This window comes from Phalacrocorax carbo, chromosome 9, assembly GCF_963921805.1.
Source record: "Phalacrocorax carbo chromosome 9, bPhaCar2.1, whole genome shotgun sequence".
Classification (NCBI taxonomy): domain Eukaryota; kingdom Metazoa; phylum Chordata; class Aves; order Suliformes; family Phalacrocoracidae; genus Phalacrocorax; species Phalacrocorax carbo.
In genome coordinates, this window is record NC_087521.1 from 14,755,953 (window position 1) to 14,778,042 (window position 22,090).

The following is a 22,090-nucleotide window of genomic DNA, read 5'->3' on the forward strand; positions in this document are numbered from 1 at the left end:
GGGTGACCCTGTTCCAGATGTTTTGGGACTTTTTTATCCTAACTTAATCTTCTTCCAAATCCTGTAGCAAAATCATAATCTTGTACTACTTTCCATGAAATAGTATAGTTAACCTTTGGAATTCACTGGTGCTAGAAAAGCATGAATGACATGCAGGCTGGATAATCAGAAACACATTTTGCATACTAAGCAGTATGTGGAAAAAGTAAACCTAATCTCATGCTTAAAATCTCGCAGCAGGGTAATGTCAGAAAAGATTTCACCCTTCATCTGCTCAGCAGTGAATCTTCAAATGTTGTGATACTTCACTTTCTCTGTGGAATCAAAGGTTGTCCATTGAGAAGAGCATTAATTTACTCTGTGATGGTTTGACAGCTCTCCTGTTCTTTATGCTTTTGTATTCCATTGTCACAGTGCTACCGGAATTATGGAACAAATATAAGCGTTGTGTGAGCTCAGCTACAAAGAAGATGAAGAGCAGGGCAGTTAAGAAAAGTGCTTGTTTGTTACACAGAAATTACTTTGTTAGAATGTGTGTCGAAGAAGGTGTATGGAGGAAGGTGGCATCCTCCTCTTTCCATTCCCCTCTACACACACCCCCGCGCCTGCATTCCCCTACCCCACCCCAGCTTTCTTTTATATTTTGTTTAAAGAACTCTGGGGACTTTATGGCTCTGTGTAGTAGAGAAGTTCCAGAAGTGGGAAGAAAAATCTGACTAGCTCAGAATGGAAGATAATTGCCATCTTGAGTAATTTGCGGGCTGTAAAACAATAGCAAAGATTCAAAATGTTAAACTTCTTAGGAACCGCAGGAAATGGCATCTATACATGCCAGTTCTAATTTATTGGGTTTTAAATGTAAAAGGATACAATAGGAGAAAGGGAGAGCTACCAATCTCTCTTCAACATCAGCTGTAATATTTGTAATTTTTAAGAACAGAAGGTTATGAAGGTGAGTATGCACTTCTTAAATACCCATCTTTTGAGCAATGAGGTCAGTGATTTGGTGTTTTGTTGTTCCCATTGTGCTGTGTAATAGAAATATGTAACCTCAGTGGCAAGGGATTCAGGAGCTGCTGCTTGTACTACCATCTTTGTCCTCTGCTTTTTCCGTGCTGAAAGAGAAAACTTAGAATCAAGGTATAACACAGCAAAAATCTATGTGGCTTCCTTGTGAACTGGACTCCATTCAAAACAAACAAAAATTCCTATGCCTAAATGGAAGAGCATCAGTGGTATTGTTTTGTTTTGCTTTTTTATGCTCTGCAATTTTCGGAAGGTGTACTCGGATCTTCAGTCAGACTCGATAGGTTTATGACTCTCTTGCCACCTGGACTGAGTTGACCACAGATAATGAGATCATTCCCACCTAGGTGAAAGTGTGAGCTTGTACTACTGTAATTTCGGTTGGTTGCTCTAATGAGATTGATGAAGATTATAAGAGCCTAAAGCCCAAGCTATCTCTTTGCCTGTTGATGCAAGTTTTCTTAAGGATGTGTTGAAATCCATGAGCAGGCAACAGCTTGTGAGGGGGCAAGGTTTTACTGTCACTTTACATCCAGTGTCAAGCTCAGTGCTTGGGATGAACAGAGGCGGTCATCTTCTGGAGCTATCAATCCCCTATGGATTTCTAGCAATAAATCCACTTTGGACAAAAAGCCAGGGCAATCTGTGCTTTTATGAGAGACAGAAGATTTAAGTTCAGATCCAGAGCCTGGATGTAGAAACAAAAGAAAAGTATTCTGACTAATATGCTGAAAGTCAAATAGATTTTTTACTTAAATGGATTCTAAGTATTTCTCAAATGAGACAAAATCTCTCTTAAATTATCGGTAAATGCTGAGAGATGGTTGTTAAGAATGTGGTGGGTTTTTTTTTCCTTCTCTTTCTAATATCTGTAAATTTTCTGACCTTGTTTGTGAATGAAATGCATTTCCTTTTTCTTGTATGTGGTTTTGTTAACTGTTGCTTGGTTGGGTTAAGGTAGCTGTGTCCCTCTGTGTCCTTATTGCTTTGCCATTCCTGCATGGACTGATTATGCACATTGGATGTGATGGTTATACCAATTGCTTTTATTTATTTAAAGTGATGTGACCCTGGTTTATCTGCTTTTATACTAACCTGTTGTTTACTGTTTTTGCTTTGTTTGTTGTTTTTTTTTGTTGTTTTCTTTATTATTTTTTGCTAACAAAGTTGAGTTGACCAAAGCTGACCTGCAAGGTAGAGAAGGTGGTTCTTCCCCATTACTGGTTTGAACTGAAAGATGTTTTTGTGTAACATTTGGTGATTTTACTGGATGCAGTCACACCTCTGAGACAGGAACAGAATGACAAACCCCAGCCCCTCTGGAAGGGATATCTGGGTTGAAGAAGGATGTGGCAAACAATGGAGGTGTTTTTGTTGACCTGAGGGGTTTGACTGGATCAGTCTCTAAATATCCATAAGAGCACAGGTTGGTTTCCTGAAATGCCTAATGATTGTTCAGGCCAATAGCTGCTGTGAATAGAGACATAGAAGGCCCTCAGAGCTTTACAAAACAAAAAGCTGACTTGGATTCTTTTGTACCGATCTTAAGGAGAGAGACCAGGAGGTAAAAGCTAATTTTTAAACCTAAACTTTGGGGAGTGGGAGGGAACCAAACCCAACAGAGAAATAACTGTCTGGAATTTCAGTTAAAACAACAACAACAAAAATTCTATTAACTACAAATTCCCTTAGTAGTTAGATGGCATTTTACAAGCCATAATTGATCAAATATATGAGTGGTCATGCCTGGTCCTTTTGTACCTGCTAATTTTTGTGCCTCTCGGGTCTTTTTTTAGAACCTTTTACTGGATAGTCTTTGACTTTTTTTACAAAGCAGATAGGTCTCTTTCATGATGTTGATCCTCACCTGAAATTCTTACTAACATCTTGTATTGCTATTGCTTGCTAAGTAAAAAGGGATCAATCAGTGATGTCTGAGCTTGCCAAAAGGTTGAGGATTATGTGGATGGTGTTAAAATACTAAAGCTACTCAAGTGAAAGCCATTAAAGAGACTGAGAGTAGCTTCAGTAGAAAAGGGGAGGGGGGGAAATTGGGAGAAACCGAGGAAGATGACTCCAACAGGAGGAGCCAGATAGCAATTGAGAATATGCTACTTGAATTATAGTGAGTTGATGGGGTAAAGAGCAGTGACAGAAAACCAGTTTGATGAAGGCTAATTCTTAGGAGATGTATAATGAAGGAGGGATTAATGGTACAATTACATACAAATACCCTATTTCCCTGGGACATAAGTGAAGAAACCTGCTTGTTAGAAATTATTAGGACTTTGACACTAGTATAACCAGAGAGATGCTTTCCATGGCGTTGAAAGTATATATCTTTAAACATGATAGTGAAAGTATACTTCCTAACTCATCTAGAGACTGCAATATAGAGTACAAGTTAATTTGTTCCTGAGTATTGTGGAAGTTTAAGAAAATGATCCTCCTTTTTAAAGGAAAAGGAGAGAATGGTCTTGGGTATAAGGACAAGTAAGAGGCATTGAACTATGTGAGTCTGTTTAACAGTCCTGAAGCCACAGATGGTATCTGTTATGGTAACATCTTAATCACCTTCAAATTTTGTCTAAGCCACAAGTTTAGTCTAAGGTTTTGTTGTAGGAGAAAACACGCATAGTGTTCCTGTTTCACTCTCTCAGATAGAGACAAGACTTCCCAACATTTTACATATCACTAGAATTAAGTTTTTCTGGCTTTAATCATGTGCTTCATAAACTCCTTTTCTTCTCACTGTGTTTACTGTGAAGACCTGGTGACATTGCTGACCTCATCTAATGCATTAGATGCAGTTTTCAGATTACAGTATTCCAGTTCCATATTCCAGGTGGAGGCAGGGAGAAGTTACCTTCACTTCAGATTGTCATCTGTGTTTTTAGGTAGGGTTTGGCATTCTACAGCTCATTAGAAAAGGATAAAAATATATTTGGAAGAACCAAGGAAATTTTAATGGGTAAACAGTTTATCATTGTAGCAGTTGTTAATAGACAGAAGAATATTAGGAAGCACCCTCTTAACCAACAGGTAAAGATACTGCTAGCCTGAGATAATTTTAGCCATTGGATGTATGAGAAACATTGAATCTGAAAGATTTGACAGCCTAGAGGTAGTCAGAAGTTAGTGTGATGTATTGTGCTCTATGCACGTGGAGCATCTGACCATGATCACATTTTGTTGGCATCTCCTGGCCTATTCCCAGCTGTAAAATGTTGAAGTACTCTGTCTTACAGAGGTTAGGGATATAGAGAGTATTAGGTTCTGCCTCTAGGGGATTTCTGAAGTTTATGTAAATGAAAGTGGTGAAGAATGAGATTTGAAAGAATAGAAGCAATATTTGGGCTGGGACCAATGTGAGGAGAAGCAGCATCCTGGAAGTACTGGCGTGTAAATAGCTTTAGGATTGAGGTGTTCTGTGCCATCCATTCAAAGAGAGGCAGAGAATTTGGGACTTGTGTTAGACATCAGCAAGTATTGTGTCTCTCTGTCCACAGCTGCTGTTGTTCTCTCTAGTCACTTGTGTGTCCATCAGAATTCAGAATATATGCCCAGGAGTTCTTGCTTGATTTTCTGATGTCCGTTGAAGTGGATGCAGCATGAAGGAGAGGTCCCAGAACAAATAGATTTGTTTGTTGTTTTCATTTTTCCAGAGTCCTTAGAACCTAAAGACTTGTGACAGCTGTGAAGGTTATTCCAGTTCAAGCTCATATTGTTACGGAGGTCTTAACCCTGTAGGAATATTTGCCCTTCAGACTGAGATGCCTGATCACACTGAAGCCTAAGGGGAATCGTTTGTCTTGAGTACATAATGTGGATTATTGGCTTTTCAGGAAACCAACCTTTGCTAAATAGGTTTGGCTGTTTCAGAATAGGCCATGAGGCTTGGTACTTTTGTACTGCTGTGATTTGCAGTGGGGAAGGGTGTTTTTCCAGTTGACTGTATTTTTCTTGCTCTCATACAGCCCTTCCAGTTTTTCCTTTCTGCTTTCCGTTTCTGTGTCTGAATGTCTGAATACTGTTTACTTTCTTTACTTCATTTGATTCTCCCTGCCCCTTGTTGCATCTCAAGCCCAGGCATACTCCCTTTTATGCAGTTGAATTTTTGTTGTATGGTTGGGTGTGGGTTTTGTTTTTGGTGGTTTTTTTTCTTGGGATGGGGTTTTTTGTGGTTGCTTCCTCATCAGCATATGTGTGAGCACTTTGTTCAACACCTTTTAGGTTGCTTAGAGATGGAGAGTGGCAAGGTGACAAGAGGGAAGAAGATAGGTATCTGCCAGGTTTCATGGAGAGGAAAAACCCCTGCCACCTTGTAGACCCTTTCTCTGTGGATTGCCATTGCTTGTGATTCCCTTCTCCTGTCACTTTGTAGTAAATGTGCTTTCCGTGGGAGACTTACATATTTGTTATTTTAAATTGTCCCAATCCCTGAAATTTTTAGACCAGCCATGTATTTGGAACAGAAGGACTTGGCATCATAACTGACCATAAGTGGATGAAGAGTTTAGCTTCTGCTGAGGCGCTGAAATAAATGGCTGTATTTTCAGAGGACTGCAGAATGATGGCTTTTGAGTTATTTCTGACAATGGGTAACTTTAAATATGGAACCTGCCAGATGTCTAACCTTACTTAAGTGATGAAAGGGACAATGAGTTCTTAACAAAATCTGGAACTGAGAGAGCTCAAAGATCTGGCCTTGCAGTCCTTGAAAATCCCTTTTGTTTTTTTGGTTCTAGTTTGCTAAGTTAAAGTTACTGTGATATTCCTGCTTTCTACCACCTGTGACTCAAAATACAGGATCTAACCTTCTGAATCGTGCACTGAACCTCAACTGTGCTTTTCTCCCTTTTGTGCCAAGTAGGTGTCAACATGCCACCATTGGTATTTGACAGTTACAGCATATAAGATATGGTGCATCCAGTGAAGTGACAGTTCCATGAGATTCAGTCTCAGTTTTGCTCTTCTTACTAAGAAAAAATAACTTTTCCAAAATGTTCTAAAATAGGAAAACTTAGCTGGATTAACTTCATTTCCTCCTTAACCTGCACTAACAGTGAGTCCTGGAGCAGGTTATATTCTGCCTAGAGCATATGGTTTCCAAGACCTGGTGCCTCTCTGAGCTGTACTGGGCCTGAACATTGAATTAAAAAAAAATAGTAGACTACCACTGGTTATGAAAGAGGAGTGCTGGCAGAAGTAGATTGTAGATTTATCGTAGGTATAAATTGCCCATCTGACTGGTAGTGGTAGAGATACTTCAGTGCTTGATGGCATTTGCAATTTGGGAACTGTAGGACAAAAGAAGCACCTTATTCTGCAAAGACAGTAAAGATGTCTCGTGTGTGTTACTTTCCTATCTCTTCCTAACCTCTTTGAATGTACAAGCAAAAAGATGGGAGCATTTAGGGAGATGAGAGTGAAAGTGGACCTATGGTGCCATTGAACCTTGCCTGTTGCAGATTTTCATCTTACTGAGAAAATAGTGTTGGCACAAATGGTAGATTCCTTTCAACAGGAGTTAATATTCAGTGTGTGAAGGAAGGTGTTTTGTGCAAGACCAAGAACGGTTTGCTTAGCTTAATGTTTATTGCTAGTTATGATCAAAGCACAAGGCAGTTGTGTTATAATCCTGCAGCTGTTGTATAAAGAAACCGATTCCATGTGTAACTCAGAAGAATGATAGACACAATACTGGTTTTTTTATTCCTAAAGTTCCTTTCTCTGCAAAGAGCTTTCAAATGACACAGCAGGAATGACTTCTCTTGCCAGTGACTCGCACCCACCTGTGGGATGAAACATGGCAGTTTTAGCAACATGCAGCAGTAGAATTCAAATCTTTTACTTTCAGGGCAAAGAGAAACCTACCATCCAGCTGAAATTGAAGCAAAGAGTTAGGGAGACAAAGTAATTTTTCCAAGCAGAATATGGATAAGAGATCTGGCTACTGTTCTCTTCTAAGGTGATTTTCTTCAAATACTTAGTGGTAAAACTAATAAACAAACCATACATCTAGCTAGGTAACTTGGAAGAAAAGTGTGATACTGAACTCCTTCCCAGGGAGGGACACCCAACAAGATCTCAGATCCTGCAACTCCTCAGATACTCAGCTGTTCCAGTAAAAGTTAGAGACGCAGAAATAAAGATCAAATGGACATTGACGAAGGATTCTGCTTTGCCATCTTATATTCCTAAGGACCCGCCTCTGTTGGTGGGCATAGTCTGGACAGGACAAGTCACACTTCTGCTAGCGGGGATGCTTTTCTGCACTGGGGACTCCTCCACTTCTATTTGATTTCCACTGCCTCCTCACTCCCCTTTCCACTGTGCATGTGGCATCAAGATGACAACGTGCCAAGCCCAGCTACAGACAAACAACAAAAGCAAGGCCTTTGAACAAAAATGCACTCAATGGAAATAGCAAGTGTTGTCAGGGTGCTGGAAACTGAAGGAGAAAACGAAACATCAGCATGCATATTTAATTAATTAGAAGTACAGTGTGATTTGTCAGATGTATCTCAGATTATTATGTGAAGACTAGTTCTGAAACTTTGCTTTTAAATATTTTGACTGCTGTAAGTGTTGCCAAAGGAATGAGATGAAAAATAGATCTGAACCCTGATGGCATTGGTATTTTAGAACCAATTCTACTGCTGTATATATAAATTGTTTGTTGTCTTCTCCTTCCTTGTTTGTTAGCACTAAAGGGCATGTGCGTGGTAATACAATCTTCATGTTTTATAAGCCTTCCTGTGCTTCTGTCACTTTGCTCCTTAATCCAAAATCCTAATCCCCTGTGACATCCCTGTTAGTTGCTCTGAACAATATTCTGTTGCCACAGATCAAGGATTATGACGTCAGGCAAGGACTGTGAGCAGCAGGAATGGATGAGCTCTGAGACAAAGATCCTTTTGCCATGCAAATGGCCCATTGTACTAAGGAGTGAGGCAAAGCGTAATACCCAGCATCTATGCTGTGCCGTCACAACTGACTCTGAAGATGGCAGATCAGGCTTCGAGCTTCCGTGTGGTATTGTCAGGCTTTCAAAATTCCTCATTCTTGTGTTTTTTTTTCTTTCGCTTTTTATTTTTTTCCTCTGGTTGTTTTGAAAGTACTGTTGCCATCTTCACCATTGGTTTCTGTAAAATACAGTTCAGAAAGCACAATGCTAGTTACGAACTGATGTCCTTTGGCTCTCTGGACTCTCTCACTATGAGCACTTCAAGCCACAGGTGTTAGGCCTTATGCAGCCTTATTCCTTAAGTACAGTACTGGTCCTTTCTCTTGTGGCACCTAGACAAAGGATACCCCCATTAGATGATGCCCATATTGAAGTCCAGTTACTGATTAAAGTGTTCTCACAAGAGTGTAGGAAGAGAGAAGAAATGTTGCAATTGAAAATGCTGTTCTGCTTTGCTTCTATGTAATAGTGTTTACAGTTGATGCTATAGCAAGTTTGCATGGAGTCACAATTGCTTTATGTTTTTATTTTTTAAATATATATAAACTTGCTTGATTATACCTCTAGGAGTATTGGCATTCATATTTAGGGTTAGAGGTTAGATAATGGGATAATAAGGTACAGGAGAGGTATCTGTTCCTTTTTCCTTATCCTCAGATAACTCAGATGTTCTAGGCAAAATGACAAGTAATATTCTATTTCAAATTGTTAAAATGTCATCCGTTCTTTTGTTGGGCCAGAGTAAGTCTGAAGCAAGTGTCAGCCCCCAGCCTGATGCGTGTGTATCTATATAGTTATATCTATGTCTTTTATAAGTGTGAAGGCAGGAGGGAAGCATGTACATGCACGTGTCTACCAGCCCACGCTGCAAAGTCTGCCAGCACTGTTGTAATCCTAGAAGTGATCTGTTAACTTCACACTGTGCCAGTGAGACCACTGGGATTCATACAGCTGCAAATGGAAAGTCAGGTGGGTGGGAAGAAGAGGTGAAGGAGTGGAGAAAAGTGTTGAAAAATGCTGTTCAACTTTCTTTCAGTATGGTAGCACATGGTTTTCTTGCTGTGGCTGCTGCTGCCTCTTTTCAATAGGTGAATTTTCTTTCTGGGAGTTTGTTATCTGCTTTTGTTATCCACACCTGTGCTTCTACGTAGAGGATTTGGGGTTTTGGGGGTTTTCTTAACAGTGTAACAGATCATGGAAGAAACTCAGGTTTTTGTTATACACTGCCTATTGACAATCACCTGTTCCTTCTCATTGCAGGAGAGTTGTAAAGAAACACAGTTAGCTAAAAAGCTACTGAAATTCACCCATTCTGTTCTTGCAGTGGGGAAAGATGATCTGGTGGGAAGAGCAGGAACTCTTCACCAAAGCTGTAAGGGTCTGTTCCTGGTTTGGTCTTTGAACTCTTGGGAGGATCATGGCATGACATGGGGCTTCCAGTTAGATGTGGTTTCTACACAGGCTCATAAGTGGAAGTTCCCAGATGCACAATTGGAATATCAAAGATGCTGTAAAACTATGGAATTCATTAAAATCACTGTGGGTGGTATCAGATGGAGGTTAAGGAGTTTCATTTTTGGGTTAAAATATGTGAAAGTGCTGTCTCCACTTTGATGTGCCCTGTCTCATCTATAAATCACAGAAGATGGTGCTGATGTCATGAAGAGTAGGATAAGCCTCATGGAATTGCTGTTGCTAACAAAGACTGTGACGGAAGATGCTGAGATGGGTAGAACAATTGTTGCTTTATCCTTATGCTGTTGTCCTAGACTGGAAGTTAACAAATTGATCTCAGGCAGCCTAGCCAGTCGATCCTCTATTACCTACTGTTGTGTCTTCTTTTCCAACAAGTGCAGGATGTACAATAGTAGGTGCGTCAACTATAGTTGTATGTTTTATTTGAGGTACTGCACAATAGGAGCAGCATACCTTTGCTGAAGGTAAAATACTTTCCCAGGAAGTAACTTCTAGACTCATGTTCTTATAACCTATGGCTTGCAGCTTCACATCTGTCTGCAGGTGATTCAGAATCCAGCTACCTTCTTGTGGATGACATACTAGCTGTCATTGAGAGTCTCTCTGATCACTTTTTTGCCTGTTGCTTGGGTTGTATCTTTGCAAGGCTTGTCTGAGTAGGATAGCAACTGTTAGCTCCCAATCACAGAACAATGAAAGGCTGTTGTTGAGTTAGTAGTGGCTGCTTCCTTCTCTACTTCCCCCAAAAGCTGTTGAAACTGGTTCAGAATAGAGAAGTGTTGTGGACTAATGTCATGCCCTTCTGAGGACTTTATTGACATGCATCCAGAGTAACCTATTTAGTGGGACTGGTCAGAGTCTGTCTGTTTGTTTGTTTGTTTCTTAACCTGTAAAGCAAAGTTGTAGCCAACTGAAGATTCAAAACTTCAGTCTGAATCAACGTATCAGGGTTCTTTGGGTGGGGTGAAGTATTCATTTTTCATGGGCTGATTTCTTAGGCTTAATTTCTACAAGGAGATTAAAATTCCAGGGAAGCATGACAACCTAGCAGTGTTTGTTATCCTTGCATTACACCATATTTTACAGTAAATTTTTTTGAGCAAGCACTGAACATGTGAGCTGGGCCTGCCTAAGAGGGAATATGTTGCTGTTCACTCTTCCTCCTTGCTATGTGTTACAGTTTGCTGTTTTGTCGTGGAGTGTACAGTTGTCTTTGTGCTCTTTTTACTTGAGTTTCTTGCATGTCCAAGAATGGAAAAGTGGTTAGTCTTTTTTCCCTTCTGCATGAGGATCCTGATAGTAATGGTAATGATGAATTGGAGCTTTTGTGGGCCTGACTAAAATGATTCTCCCAGCTTTGTTTCACCCTTTTCTTGTCATCCCTTCTCCAGGACCGAGCACTACCTGCCAGGAAGATTCCTGTGCGAATCAGGGCATCTGTAATCAGCAATGGGAAGGCTTCACCTGTGATTGCTCCATGACTTCATATTCTGGGAGCCAGTGTAATGACCGTAAGTAGGCTTTTCCACTGGATTGGTGAGCTGTAAATTCTGCCGGATGAGAGCACAGATAACACATGATTAGTTTTACTTTCAGTTGAGATACAACTTTTTCAGTGTCAAAGCAAACTTTGTTTTCTGGAATGTTTCTTTGAAGCATACAGGAGGTTATTTTTTTTTCCTTGTTAAAGTGAAAATATGCATTTTGGTATGTGTTTTGGTTTTTTTTTCTTCTTTTTAAAAGGTAGCTCAATCAGACCAATGGTGGCAATTGATGTTAATGGCATTCCTGGTTTAGACAAACCAGGACTGACTTGTATATATTTTGTGTAATGCTTACATAGGTACAAAACGGCTAGGTTTTGTGTACTGAATTATGCTTTGAGGTTTTCATTCAAACCTTGGTGAAAAAGGCCTGGAATCCATGGAAAACTGCTGAGCAGTGTTATAGATTGTCTTTTGCTGAATTACTAGCTCTATGCTAAGATGAAAAATTGGGTACTGTTTGCTAGAATGTTCAGTTAAAACTAGGCAGTCAATTAAACATACAGCAACAGTGTTGTGCTTCTTGGCATATTGATTTGCTTCATCTCAAAATATTGGATGTTCTTCTTGGCCAATTACTGTTAAGATCTCTGATAAAGTAATTGAACAAAACCTTGAAGTCTTCCTTTAGGGGGCAGATAATCAGCTTTCAGATATTCCCTCTGCTCATCCTGATATGGCCTTTGCCCCTGCCTGGAGGGGTAGATCAGTTCAGCTCTACTCTCTCCGCACTTCTATTTAAAGCGACAGCTAGTCCCCTTCTCCCTCCCTGCTCCAAGGCAGGGAACAAAGGAGCACGTTGAGTGCTGTAGTAAGCATAACAGTGGTCTTCAAGTGATTTGGTTCATTGTGCATGTAAATTTTAAGACCAGAAAAGACTCTTACAGTCCACTGCTGCTTTTCATTAAGGGCATTTGCAGTAGACTGTATTACTGGTACCAGCAAGGTCCATGCAATGTTGGTGCCACAAGCACTGTCATATCTGCAACCCTTCCCCTAGAAGTCTGAGATGTGGCTGAATTGATGGCTGTTTAACATGTGGTGCCAGCCTGTTTCTGCTGAATGCCAAAAAGCCTGCTTTTCGGAGTCTTTCATAAAATGTGGTGTTATCTACATCAGTCTCGCCTTTCTCCCAGTAGTTCTCCCAAGCAGGTATTGGAAAGGCCTATTAGAATTTGTGCTTTGACTGAAGCTGTAGAAAGGTACTACAGACACAGATTTATAGACTGTAATGCCATGTATGGTTTGGAGAATGACTCCTTTGGGTCCAGAAGGAACATTTCATATTGGAGCCACAAGATTTGGCAGAGATTTTCTGTGTTTTTGTTCTGGTTTGCTTTTGTTGATTGGACACCCAGTTTCCTATTCTCACACTGCTTGTTCAGTCATTCAGTTTAGGCTTGCTAATCATAGCGCATTATAAACCTGTTGTGTAAAAGAAATGCTACTTTGAATCCGGTTGGGCTGTATTTATGTACAGGTCCAGGAAATCTCTGAAGAGATTATTGGTAGTGTTGGGTTTGTTTCTAATGTGCTGGGCTTCACAGCTCCAGAATGTCGCAGTGCCCTCGTTATGCCATGCTAATGACTTAGAGGAGGCTCTGAAGTGTCAGAAAGCCAGGTTCCTGTGTCTGTAATTGGGGAATCCTTGCTGCTTTTTAGAGCTGGCAGCTGGAACCCATGCAGAGCAGAGACAGGGATTTGATAAGAGTGGAGGTCATGTGGGCAACATAGTAGCCAGCCTCCCAGTGTCAGGCCTGGCTGGCAATTTAGAAATGCTCACAGGAGGATGTGGGTTTCAAGATGGTCTGGAAAGGTAAGTCCTGTAGAATCCTCCTGACACACAACAAGACTTCAGACAAGATCTTCAAAAAGTGCGTATAACATCTTTTTGTGGGGGTTTGCAATGGGTGGGGGGGAGGGGTGTTGGTGGGGTGTTTTTTTTGTTTGGTTTTGGTACTTTTTTATGGTGTTCTGGTGTCTTTTTTGTGTGTGTGTTTGTTTTGGGTTTTTTTTTTTTTGTTTTTGGTTTTTTTTTAGTCTTTGCTACGTATCAGGATGTTGAAGACACAGTTCTGCTGCTGGTTGCCTGATGAAGTTATGAATGGATGTAGGTTGTGGAGAGGGAGAAGGCTTCCGTCCTGTTCCTCTCTGTTAGATGTGGTTGCTGTTATACCTGAGTCTAATGGAAGTACAAGCACTTGTATGTTAATTGAATTAAATGTTCTTTTAGACTGGATTTTAGTGCAAGTAATGGCAGGGTAAGGTAACTGCTGTGCAACCTGAAGCCTGGCTATTATTTAAAATGCATCAGGCTCTTTGGTAGAACTTTTTTTTTTTTGCCACAGGAGCCTAATTCTATTAATTTAGTAGATGGCTATTTCTATTTTATGAGCAAATTGTGGTCTTCCACTGATGTAAATATGGAATATCGGAGTCAGTAGATCAGGTCTAGACTTACACAATGGAAATGGTAGCAAAAGGAAGACTTACTGAATGTATTTTGTCTTTCAGTTTCTGTTAACTCAAGTGTCCACATTGGAAAATTTGTGTTTCCATGTGTTTTGATGCAGAATATTTCAGTGCCTCTGAGATAGATAAATGGCATGTCTGGTGTTCTCTGCAATTATTCTTGATGATCTCTTTAGATCATCCCCAATTAACCTATGGTAAGTGTGATTTGGTATTTGCTAGTGTAAAATTTGGTAAGTCATACGGTCTTACCAAAACACAAAGCTTGGTGCACCAATATGTTTTTGCTTTTTAATTTTTGTCCCAGGACTGGGCCGTTAAGCTTCCCAGTTCAGATGCAGCTGGCTTGCAACTGCTGTTTCTGAAAGGTGAAGGAGAAGCACAGGTGGCAGAGATGCACATTGTACATCTATAGACATATTTGTACATTCAGTAGTGTTGTTTAACAAGACAAGGATTTAAATTCCTAGTGGAAATGATGATACAACCTTAATTTTTAGCTGTTGTTGTGTAGCTCTGTTTTAGATGTTCTTTACGTAGTAGGAATCAAGATTCCTCAGAATAAGAAATTAGTGGGAGCTATGGGGCATAAAATCAGTTTAAATATGCTTCATTTTGAGTTGTATCATTTCATGTAGCAATGTTATAAAAACAAAAACAACAACAACAACAAAAAATTAAGCCACCCCTTGCGCTCAAATTTATCTGAGAAGGTCTGTTGTACCAAAGTGAATTTAAAGGTCTGCTCTACATACTAGCCAGTACTAACATCTATAAAGAAAGGTGGAAATAGAAGTAAAGTTAATATTCGGGGTATGCTGGTTCCATTCTCCTTGCCATTTAAAATCTGTTATTCATTTTTGAAATGGTTCCTCATTCTTCACTCTTTAGAGATGTTTTAATCAGTCCAGCATCACATTCAATATATCTGGGCTTTCAGCCTATTTTCTGAATTTATTTTTTGCTCTAAGATGTAGGAAATCTGCATTATTATAATGCAGTTGGTACTTAGGAAAATTAAATAACCTTGGCACGCCAAACTGTTGCTTAAACTGTTCAAATATATAACCTTGAGCAGATATGGTATCAGAATTAAAAGTTAACACACAGTGCTAATGGAGCATCTTGCATCTGGGCTGGACTCCCTCCTGTTACTGTTCTTTACCAGGATATGAAGATGAAAATATGGTAGTTAAAGACTTCAAGTTACTTGAAATGCAACATGTATTTAAACCGCTGTTCTATGAGTAGCTTTACAGATTCTTTAACTTACTCGTGTTCTTGTCTATCTCGTCAAACAACAACATTTTCTTTTCTGCACAGAGAGAATGCATAAAAAATAGGCTTCGGCACTCTAGCTAATGGGAGTGGTATATGTATGTCAAACTAGACCATAGGAAATACTACTTGTTACTCAGTGCCTCATGCAGATGAGTAACACTGAGGGTCAAGCTTTCCAGGAGAAATTGCCAGGCTAACAGAAGTATGTATTAATAAAGGCTGTTTGTTTGTAAAAGATCAATAACCTGCAGCAATGACTAGTGCAAGCAGAGTATAAAGCACTTTTTCAAACACCTTTTTTTGTTGTTGGAACAGTTCTTTAAGTACATCTGCTGGCTTTTTAGAGGCGTTATTTATTCATTTATTTATAAACTCTGGGTTGTAATATCCACCTGGTTTAAAAACAAGTTCTCCATTTGATTGGTGAAAAGCAAAAGCAGCCCATGTTTGTCTGTCCTCTTGTGTGTTTATCTTCATATGCTTCCAGTCTGCATGCTTTTCAAAGAGCTTGTTGATAAACAGAGCAATCCTCTCACCCTCCAGTGTGATCATTTGGCTAAGTGGTGCTTGTTTTTTGTCTGGGGAAGAGGTAGTATACAGGCCAGCTGTTCTTTTTTCTTCCAGGATTCCTTTCCATGTGATGCATAACCTATATGCTTCTACTATCTTTCTGTGAATCACATTCAGAGGAGGGAAGGATTAGAGGGAGAGGCAGTCATGGTGACTTTGCTCTTTTGTTCATTTATTTAGCGCTGTCACAGGAAGAGCTTTTGTTAAATTCAGTTCTGTAATCATAGTAAGTGAGGCTTACTAGCTAAAATTTTTTTTCCTTCCTTTGACTTAAAAGGAAGGATATAAAAATTGGCAGAACAAGTCTAAGACCAATACTTCAGAGTAAAGCACAGAGTGTTTTGAATTGAATGAGGATGACTGAAGCTGGCCTCTCTGTCACATGTGTGTTCTGGATAAGATCCCAGGGGTGTCAGCGCAGACCCATCCCTTTTCCACTACTGCCCTTCTTTTTTTCCCTCCTCTATGTAAGTAAGTGAATGAGTACCTAAGTGGATTGATTCTTCTGGAGCATAGTCTGTAGACTAGGTTGTAAAAAGGCAGTGGTAGAACCAGCTTCCCTCATCCCTGCTTAAATGACATGGCAGAACAGTCATTAGAAGAGACTGCTAATAGGGCAAATGGCTAAAGTAGTAACCATTACTTTATGGTGATGGCTTTATTCTAATGTGCTGTTTGCACTCCACACTTGTGTTTTGTCTTCACCACTGAGCAGTTACAGCTATCCCCATGGCAGGAATCAGACCCCCAAGTGGGAGATAGACCCTCTTCCCTCTCACTTAGTATTTCATGTTTTTCACCATCTGGGCCAATTTTTGTCCAGACTTCATGACCTCCCTTAATGTCAATGCCAGCATGCTCAACTTGATTTACTTACAGAAACCTCCCTCACTGTTCATGTTTAATTATCACCCATTCATTTCTAATGTGCCCAGCTTATCACTTACTGAGGCAGAGAGCAAGAGGTTGCTAGTGTGTAGAAAATATATCTGCATAGACTTCATTAGTCATGCATGGCTAAACCTGTCAGCTGTTTAAATATCAGCACGCTTAGGGATTTGCCTTTGATACTACAGAGACATCTGCCCTACACGAAGCAAGAGTCACCTCTGATTTATCTTGAGTGAATCATAGTTCACTACAGCAGGTCAGGCACCCTGCCTACTTCTTACTTCCCTCCTCATGCTTTGCCCTCACTTACTCAGTGCTCTTTTACTTACCCTCTACTATAACTAGTGTTTTCTGGCTGATGGCTCATTTTCAGTTCCTACCCTAAGCCTTTGGTGTCTTCTGTCTCTAAATGACCTTATCCTCTGAGAATTGGGAAAAAGGGGGAGGGAAATGCAGCTGTGTAGTTTAGTGCATGATGTAAATTGTAGCATTGTGATTTGTGTTGCGAACCCTGCTTTTACCCTTCTTACCACTGTTTGCTTTTGTTTGCGCTGCCACTCCAAGAACTGTAACATCTTTAGGGCAAGGATGTAGTGTTACTTCTTATTAAAGCACCATGCACTTTTCTGGTGCTTAGTAATAACCTGCTACATAATTGCTTTAGTACTTGAGTGGTTTAAGAATGTTTGCTGCTTCTCTGTGTGCTGGCAGACATTTCCCCTCCCTTGAGTAACAGCTGTGAAACATCAGATCAGGCTGCAGATCAATAGCTTGCTTGCCCCGTGTTCCCTTTGGGAGCCATCAGGGATGGGTAGTGTTGTCAACATCAGGGGCAGGAATTTGGGTGTCCCTGTTTTCGGTGAGAAAGAGGGAAATTCGAGTGACAGGTGCTTTTTGGAATAGCTGCCTCTGCACCTTTCAACTTCTCAAGGTGCCCTGGCAGAAAAGTGTATCCTTTTTTTTCAATTGTGAAAGCTAGCCAACTTTATCCTTTTGTGATCCCCAAAATGCAGCTAGGTCTCAAGTGAGTAATTTAATTACAATTGCTTCAACAGCTTGGCAGAAGAAGCATTTAGGATGAGAGCTGCAATCAGTCACTGATATCTGTGCACACCTGGCTGCTGTCAGCACATAAGCTATGGTCCAGCCATGCTACTGACTTCAGAAGGATGGAAAGAGAGAGACTTTTTACAGGTGGCAGTGATTACAGCTTCTGTTACCAGACTTTGAGCAGTTCGAGCAGTTACTTAATTCTCTTCCTGACACTGCTCAGCAGCTATGCCATTTTCATAAACATGTCACAGAAGGCTCTTGCTGTAATTTTGTTCTTTGTGATCTCCACTCTCTTTAACAGTATTTTTTTTACGTGATAATTTTGGGTAGTCATGACAATAATCAATACTTTTCGTGTTATTAGTAGCTGAGTGAGTGGTACTGTGTCCTGGGTATTTTGCCCCATGAAAGAGCTGGGCTCTGAAACTGTTCCTTCAGTAATGGCACACCCAAGGTGTGATCTCGGTTAGACATTGATGTTAAGTTGACAGCAGTAACAGCAACGTGGTACAGCAAAATAGGAGTGTCTGTTCTGTTGCCCCAAGCTCCATTTGCTGATGACGGTCTCTAAGCACATCTTCCCACTAAATGTAAATTAATACATTGGGTTCTAGATTGCCAAGTGTAACAAGGATTTAATTAATTTTAAATGTAGCTTTTTCCTTATAATATCCTGCACATGTTCATATTTGTTTCAAGAAGCAGTAAATGTAAAAAAGCAGGAAAACACCAAAATAGACTTCAGCCATCAGTTTCACTCTTTAAAGATTGTTATTTTCTTCTTATATCAGCTTCTCCACAGAAGATGGTACAGTACTGAAAGTAGAAGTTGATGGCAAATGTACGTAGTGTTGGATTTTGCAGGAAAAAAGTCACCCTGAGCTTGAGGACCATTATTTTAAGGGGATATTTTTTCCCCCTGCATAATGCTATGAAACTTCTATCCTCAGTTTTTTTGCCGAAATACTGTAGATGAATCTCACACCAGCTACGGTTTCATCAGCGTGAAGTATTTTTTGTGCCACATGGTATACAGATGGTACCTGTACTTCTGCAGAGAAGGGAAAATCCCTTGCAAAAGCCTCTTAATCTTGCAGCTGTTGCTGTTGATCTGCAACAGGATACCCCAGTCACCAATCCAGGTGAAAGCACAGGTGGCTTTGAGCTTTGATTGTTGCCTCCATTCCCCTATAAATCTGCCATAACTGGCACTATGGACTATTAAAATGTGATTCGCATGTTGGGCCTAATGTCCTGCCTGGAAGCTCTGGCTTGCAATAATCTTTAGTCCATTTTTTGCCCCAACTGGGTTTTGTTTGTTCTCCCGTTTTCACAGTACCCAACTGAGTTAGCTGTTCGTGCTTTTAAGCCATTGCTCTGTCTGATGTGTGGTAAGTAGAGTGTAATGGCGTTAGTGAGGTGGGATAGTGTTCACTTAGTGCTTTTCCAGACAGCATGGTGTTGTCCGTTGTAGCACACGCTGTATTGCCTTCTTATTCCTGCAGGGTCCTTAAGGTGATTATGGTTTATTTCCCAGGCTGCCTACATAGAAAACAGTTTGCAAAGAGGAGCGTGCACTAATGGGTGAGAACAGGTAGGTGGAGATTGAAGTTGGTCTTTGTATTGTATGGACTAGACTTTGTTTGCAGTAACACTTATTCCTAAATACAAAATAATTCCTTTGATTTCAATGAGGTAACTCAAGATTTATGCCAGTATTGGCAGATCAAAATCTGGCATGGGATCCTCTGAGTACACATGTCAAATACGCCTAATTTTTTTGTATTTAAGATTTATATACATATTTTATATACCTTAGATGGAAAGCTACCTTTAAGATGACAGTCATTAAAGTAGACAAAAATAGGTTGTAAAATATTTACATGGCACAGGTAGGTGAGAGAATACCCGTTGCAGAGGGAGGCAGGCAGTGCTAAAACTTTTTTTTTGTCTGGGGCTGCATAAGGAAGGAGGCTGGGGTGAGTAGGGAGAGAGAGACATCTTATATGCCTATCCAGCTTTTTGCAATGGAAATTATTAACAGAAAAGCAAAGGCAGGAGAAGTCAGAGTTCCTGAAGGAGATTCTTGTTCACTATCCAGGCTGCCTAATGTACTAATTATTGCCTGTCATTGGAAGAAGGCTACCTATTGATCTCCAGTGGAGTTTAGCTGTATATAGGGACATATCTTTATTATGTTGCAATATTGTTACCCAGGAGCTGGTATAATAATCTCAGTTGTGGAATATTAGGGATTAGATGCAAAACCTTAATTACAGTTATCTTAATAACAATCCTCAAGGGGCAGATTGAAACTGGCTGCCTGGGTACTTGTGAAACAAGCTTTGCGAGGGGGAGCATTTTTTTGTGGATTTTATTATCTTTGTGGAGGTATTTTGCTGCATACTGGCATCTGAGGCCTGCACAAACACTGGGAGTAGACCCTGGGACTTCTGTTGCCTTTTGCTGACCTTAGAGATTTTTGGGCCACAAAGGAATTTCTCTGATTGTGGAAGGAAATAGGCTTTTCAGTAAAAAACACAATAATCAAACTACGTGAATTCTCTAGCGGGGTAAGTGTTAACTGAAATCCCTGTTATTTAATTGCTGTCTACAGAAGAAAAAGCTTCCAAATCTATGAATAATAGTTCATTTAAAACTCTTGAGCATATACAGGTATGGTGAAAATTTTTCTTGGATGGTAGTTTAATCAGTGAAAAATGCACATTTATGGCAAACAAACTTTGAATATTTCAGTAAAAATCTTTGAATAGTTCTGAACAGAAGAAAATGAAGAAGGAATGAAAAAGTGGGTTGTGGTTGATTTCATGATTTTCAAAACAAAGTTCAGGATTCACTGGCTGCATCAAAATGGTGAATTTACCTTGAAAATTAGCAGAGAGGCCTTAAAAACCTGAGAAGGAAGATAGGTAATCTTAGTTTCTAAGTGTTGACCTAAGTTAGTTCATCATCCTCTGTCTAGAGGTTTATGATTTAGTCAGTCGCTGTGCTGTGACCCCCTGAGGCTCTTCCCAGCCTCTGTCTTGGAGATGAGCAGCGTGGGCTTGTCATGGCCTCCATGGCCTGGGAGATGTCTTTCAGGATGTTTCTTTTGCCAGCACTGTGCTCAAGGGGGTGATCTTGAGTGGGATGGGGAAAGAGAGTAGAAAATTACTCCTTTCCTAGGAAAGCTGAGTTGTCTGATCTTTGAAATGTGCATTTGTTCAAATGCCTCTAGCCTCAGCCTGAGAGCAGTTGTGGTCATGTCCATTGAGTAACTCTCAGATAATGTAACTGATCTCTAGACCAGAGTGTCTTGACTAGACACTGGCTTTAGTAATACACCTGCCAAATATAAGCAGGTTTTCTTCCAGAGAGACCCTGGCATGTTGATTTTGGAAGGAAGTGTGGTTGGACCTCTAGTCTTCCTCTTGTCTCTGGTCTGAAACCTAACTGCAGTGCTTGGCCACAGCAAAGCTGGTGTCAGGTTTGCTGGCTTCCCATAACTATCTGTCATATTTCTTTTCTTTCTCTTCTTTTTTTCCTTTTTCAGATTGCACTAAATGACCTTCTGTCTGTTACATTTCTGCCCTGCTGATCTCAGGCAAATGATGAAGATAGATAGCTATATCACAAGCCATCCATCATACAGTTTGTAGGTCCCTTAGAAGCATCCATGTCTTTAATAGTTAATCTGTCACAGATATCCTCATAATTGAGGACCACAAAATGCTGAAGCGAGGGCTAATACCGGTATTTTTTTTTTTTACTACTGGAGACTTCAGCAGTCAGGTGTCTTTTACTTGGAAATGCAGACTGTCATGACAAGTGCCTGTGCACCAGGGTTTAAATTATGGGTCCAAGCCAACTGCACATTACAGAAGGCAGTGCTACTGTTGACATCAGCAAATATTCATTTTTCGGCTTTGCTGTTGTAACACTGGTTGTGTTACCAGTGCAGAATAAACTTCGCTTTCAAGTACTTGCCCTGTGTGAAGGAGCAGAAATTCTCAGAAGCAGAGACTGTGAATCTGACTACTTGCAAATGGTTGTAGGCACTCCAGTTATGTGATACAGGGCAAGAGAAGGTGTGGTTGAGGGAGTGCATGTGTGTGAGAGAGATACCAATATCCATCTTGAGGTCAATAGGCATAATGTTTGACTCCAGAAAACATGCAAAGTTACCCAATGGAGCATGATGTTGATCTCTCGTAACATATATATGCAGTAGGTGAGTTGCCATACGTATATATTTGAAATACCTGTCTGGAGTATGCTGAGTTGCAGATATTTGCATGGTATGTTAGACCAGGTAGGATGCCATGTTAATCCTACGTGCTTAAGTTTACGGTTAGCCTGGATTTCTTTGCATGATGCTGCAGCAGATAGTGTGGCAGCATGGAGAATATCCTGTTTATATTGTTATAGTATCTTGAATGTTGAGAATTGAGGTCAGGCAGAATTGTCTATGCACCCTGTTGTTTAAACACAAATCATAGGTGTTTGTAGTGGCAGTTAATTACTTTTTTTAAAAATCAGGTTGTTTTTTCTATTCCATGCCCCTCCTGCCCCCTCCCCCCCATCTTTTCCACTTGTTACCAGTGGTGAATTTACTCTGCATTTGTCCCAACTGGAAAAGGCTGGAGGCTTAAATCCCTTACCTCATCCTGCTGAAATATAGATACTTCTGATGGACACTTTGGACATGAATCTGTGCTTTGTCTCAAGGGAAGCATCCTCACAGGGGTCCTCACTTGGCTGTGAAATTGGTACTGATGGCTCATGTGCATGGAAGTTTGATAAATCA

The 22,090-nt window shown here is 40.3% G+C and overlaps 1 protein-coding gene across 2 annotated transcripts in view; it reads left to right on the plus strand.

The window, feature by feature from the left end:
- The window catches only part of NRXN3 (neurexin 3), a 971,499-nt gene that overhangs the window by 418,128 nt on the left and 531,281 nt on the right, over window positions 1-22,090 (plus strand). For both annotated transcript variants that reach the window (XR_010374442.1, XM_064460500.1), the window contains one exon: window positions 10,864-10,983. Coding sequence is in view for 1 of the 2 variants with exons in the window: in XM_064460500.1 (XP_064316570.1) it covers window positions 10,864-10,983 (120 nt within the window). In the remaining variant the exon portion in view is untranslated. The remainder of the gene's footprint in view (window positions 1-10,863; window positions 10,984-22,090) is intronic.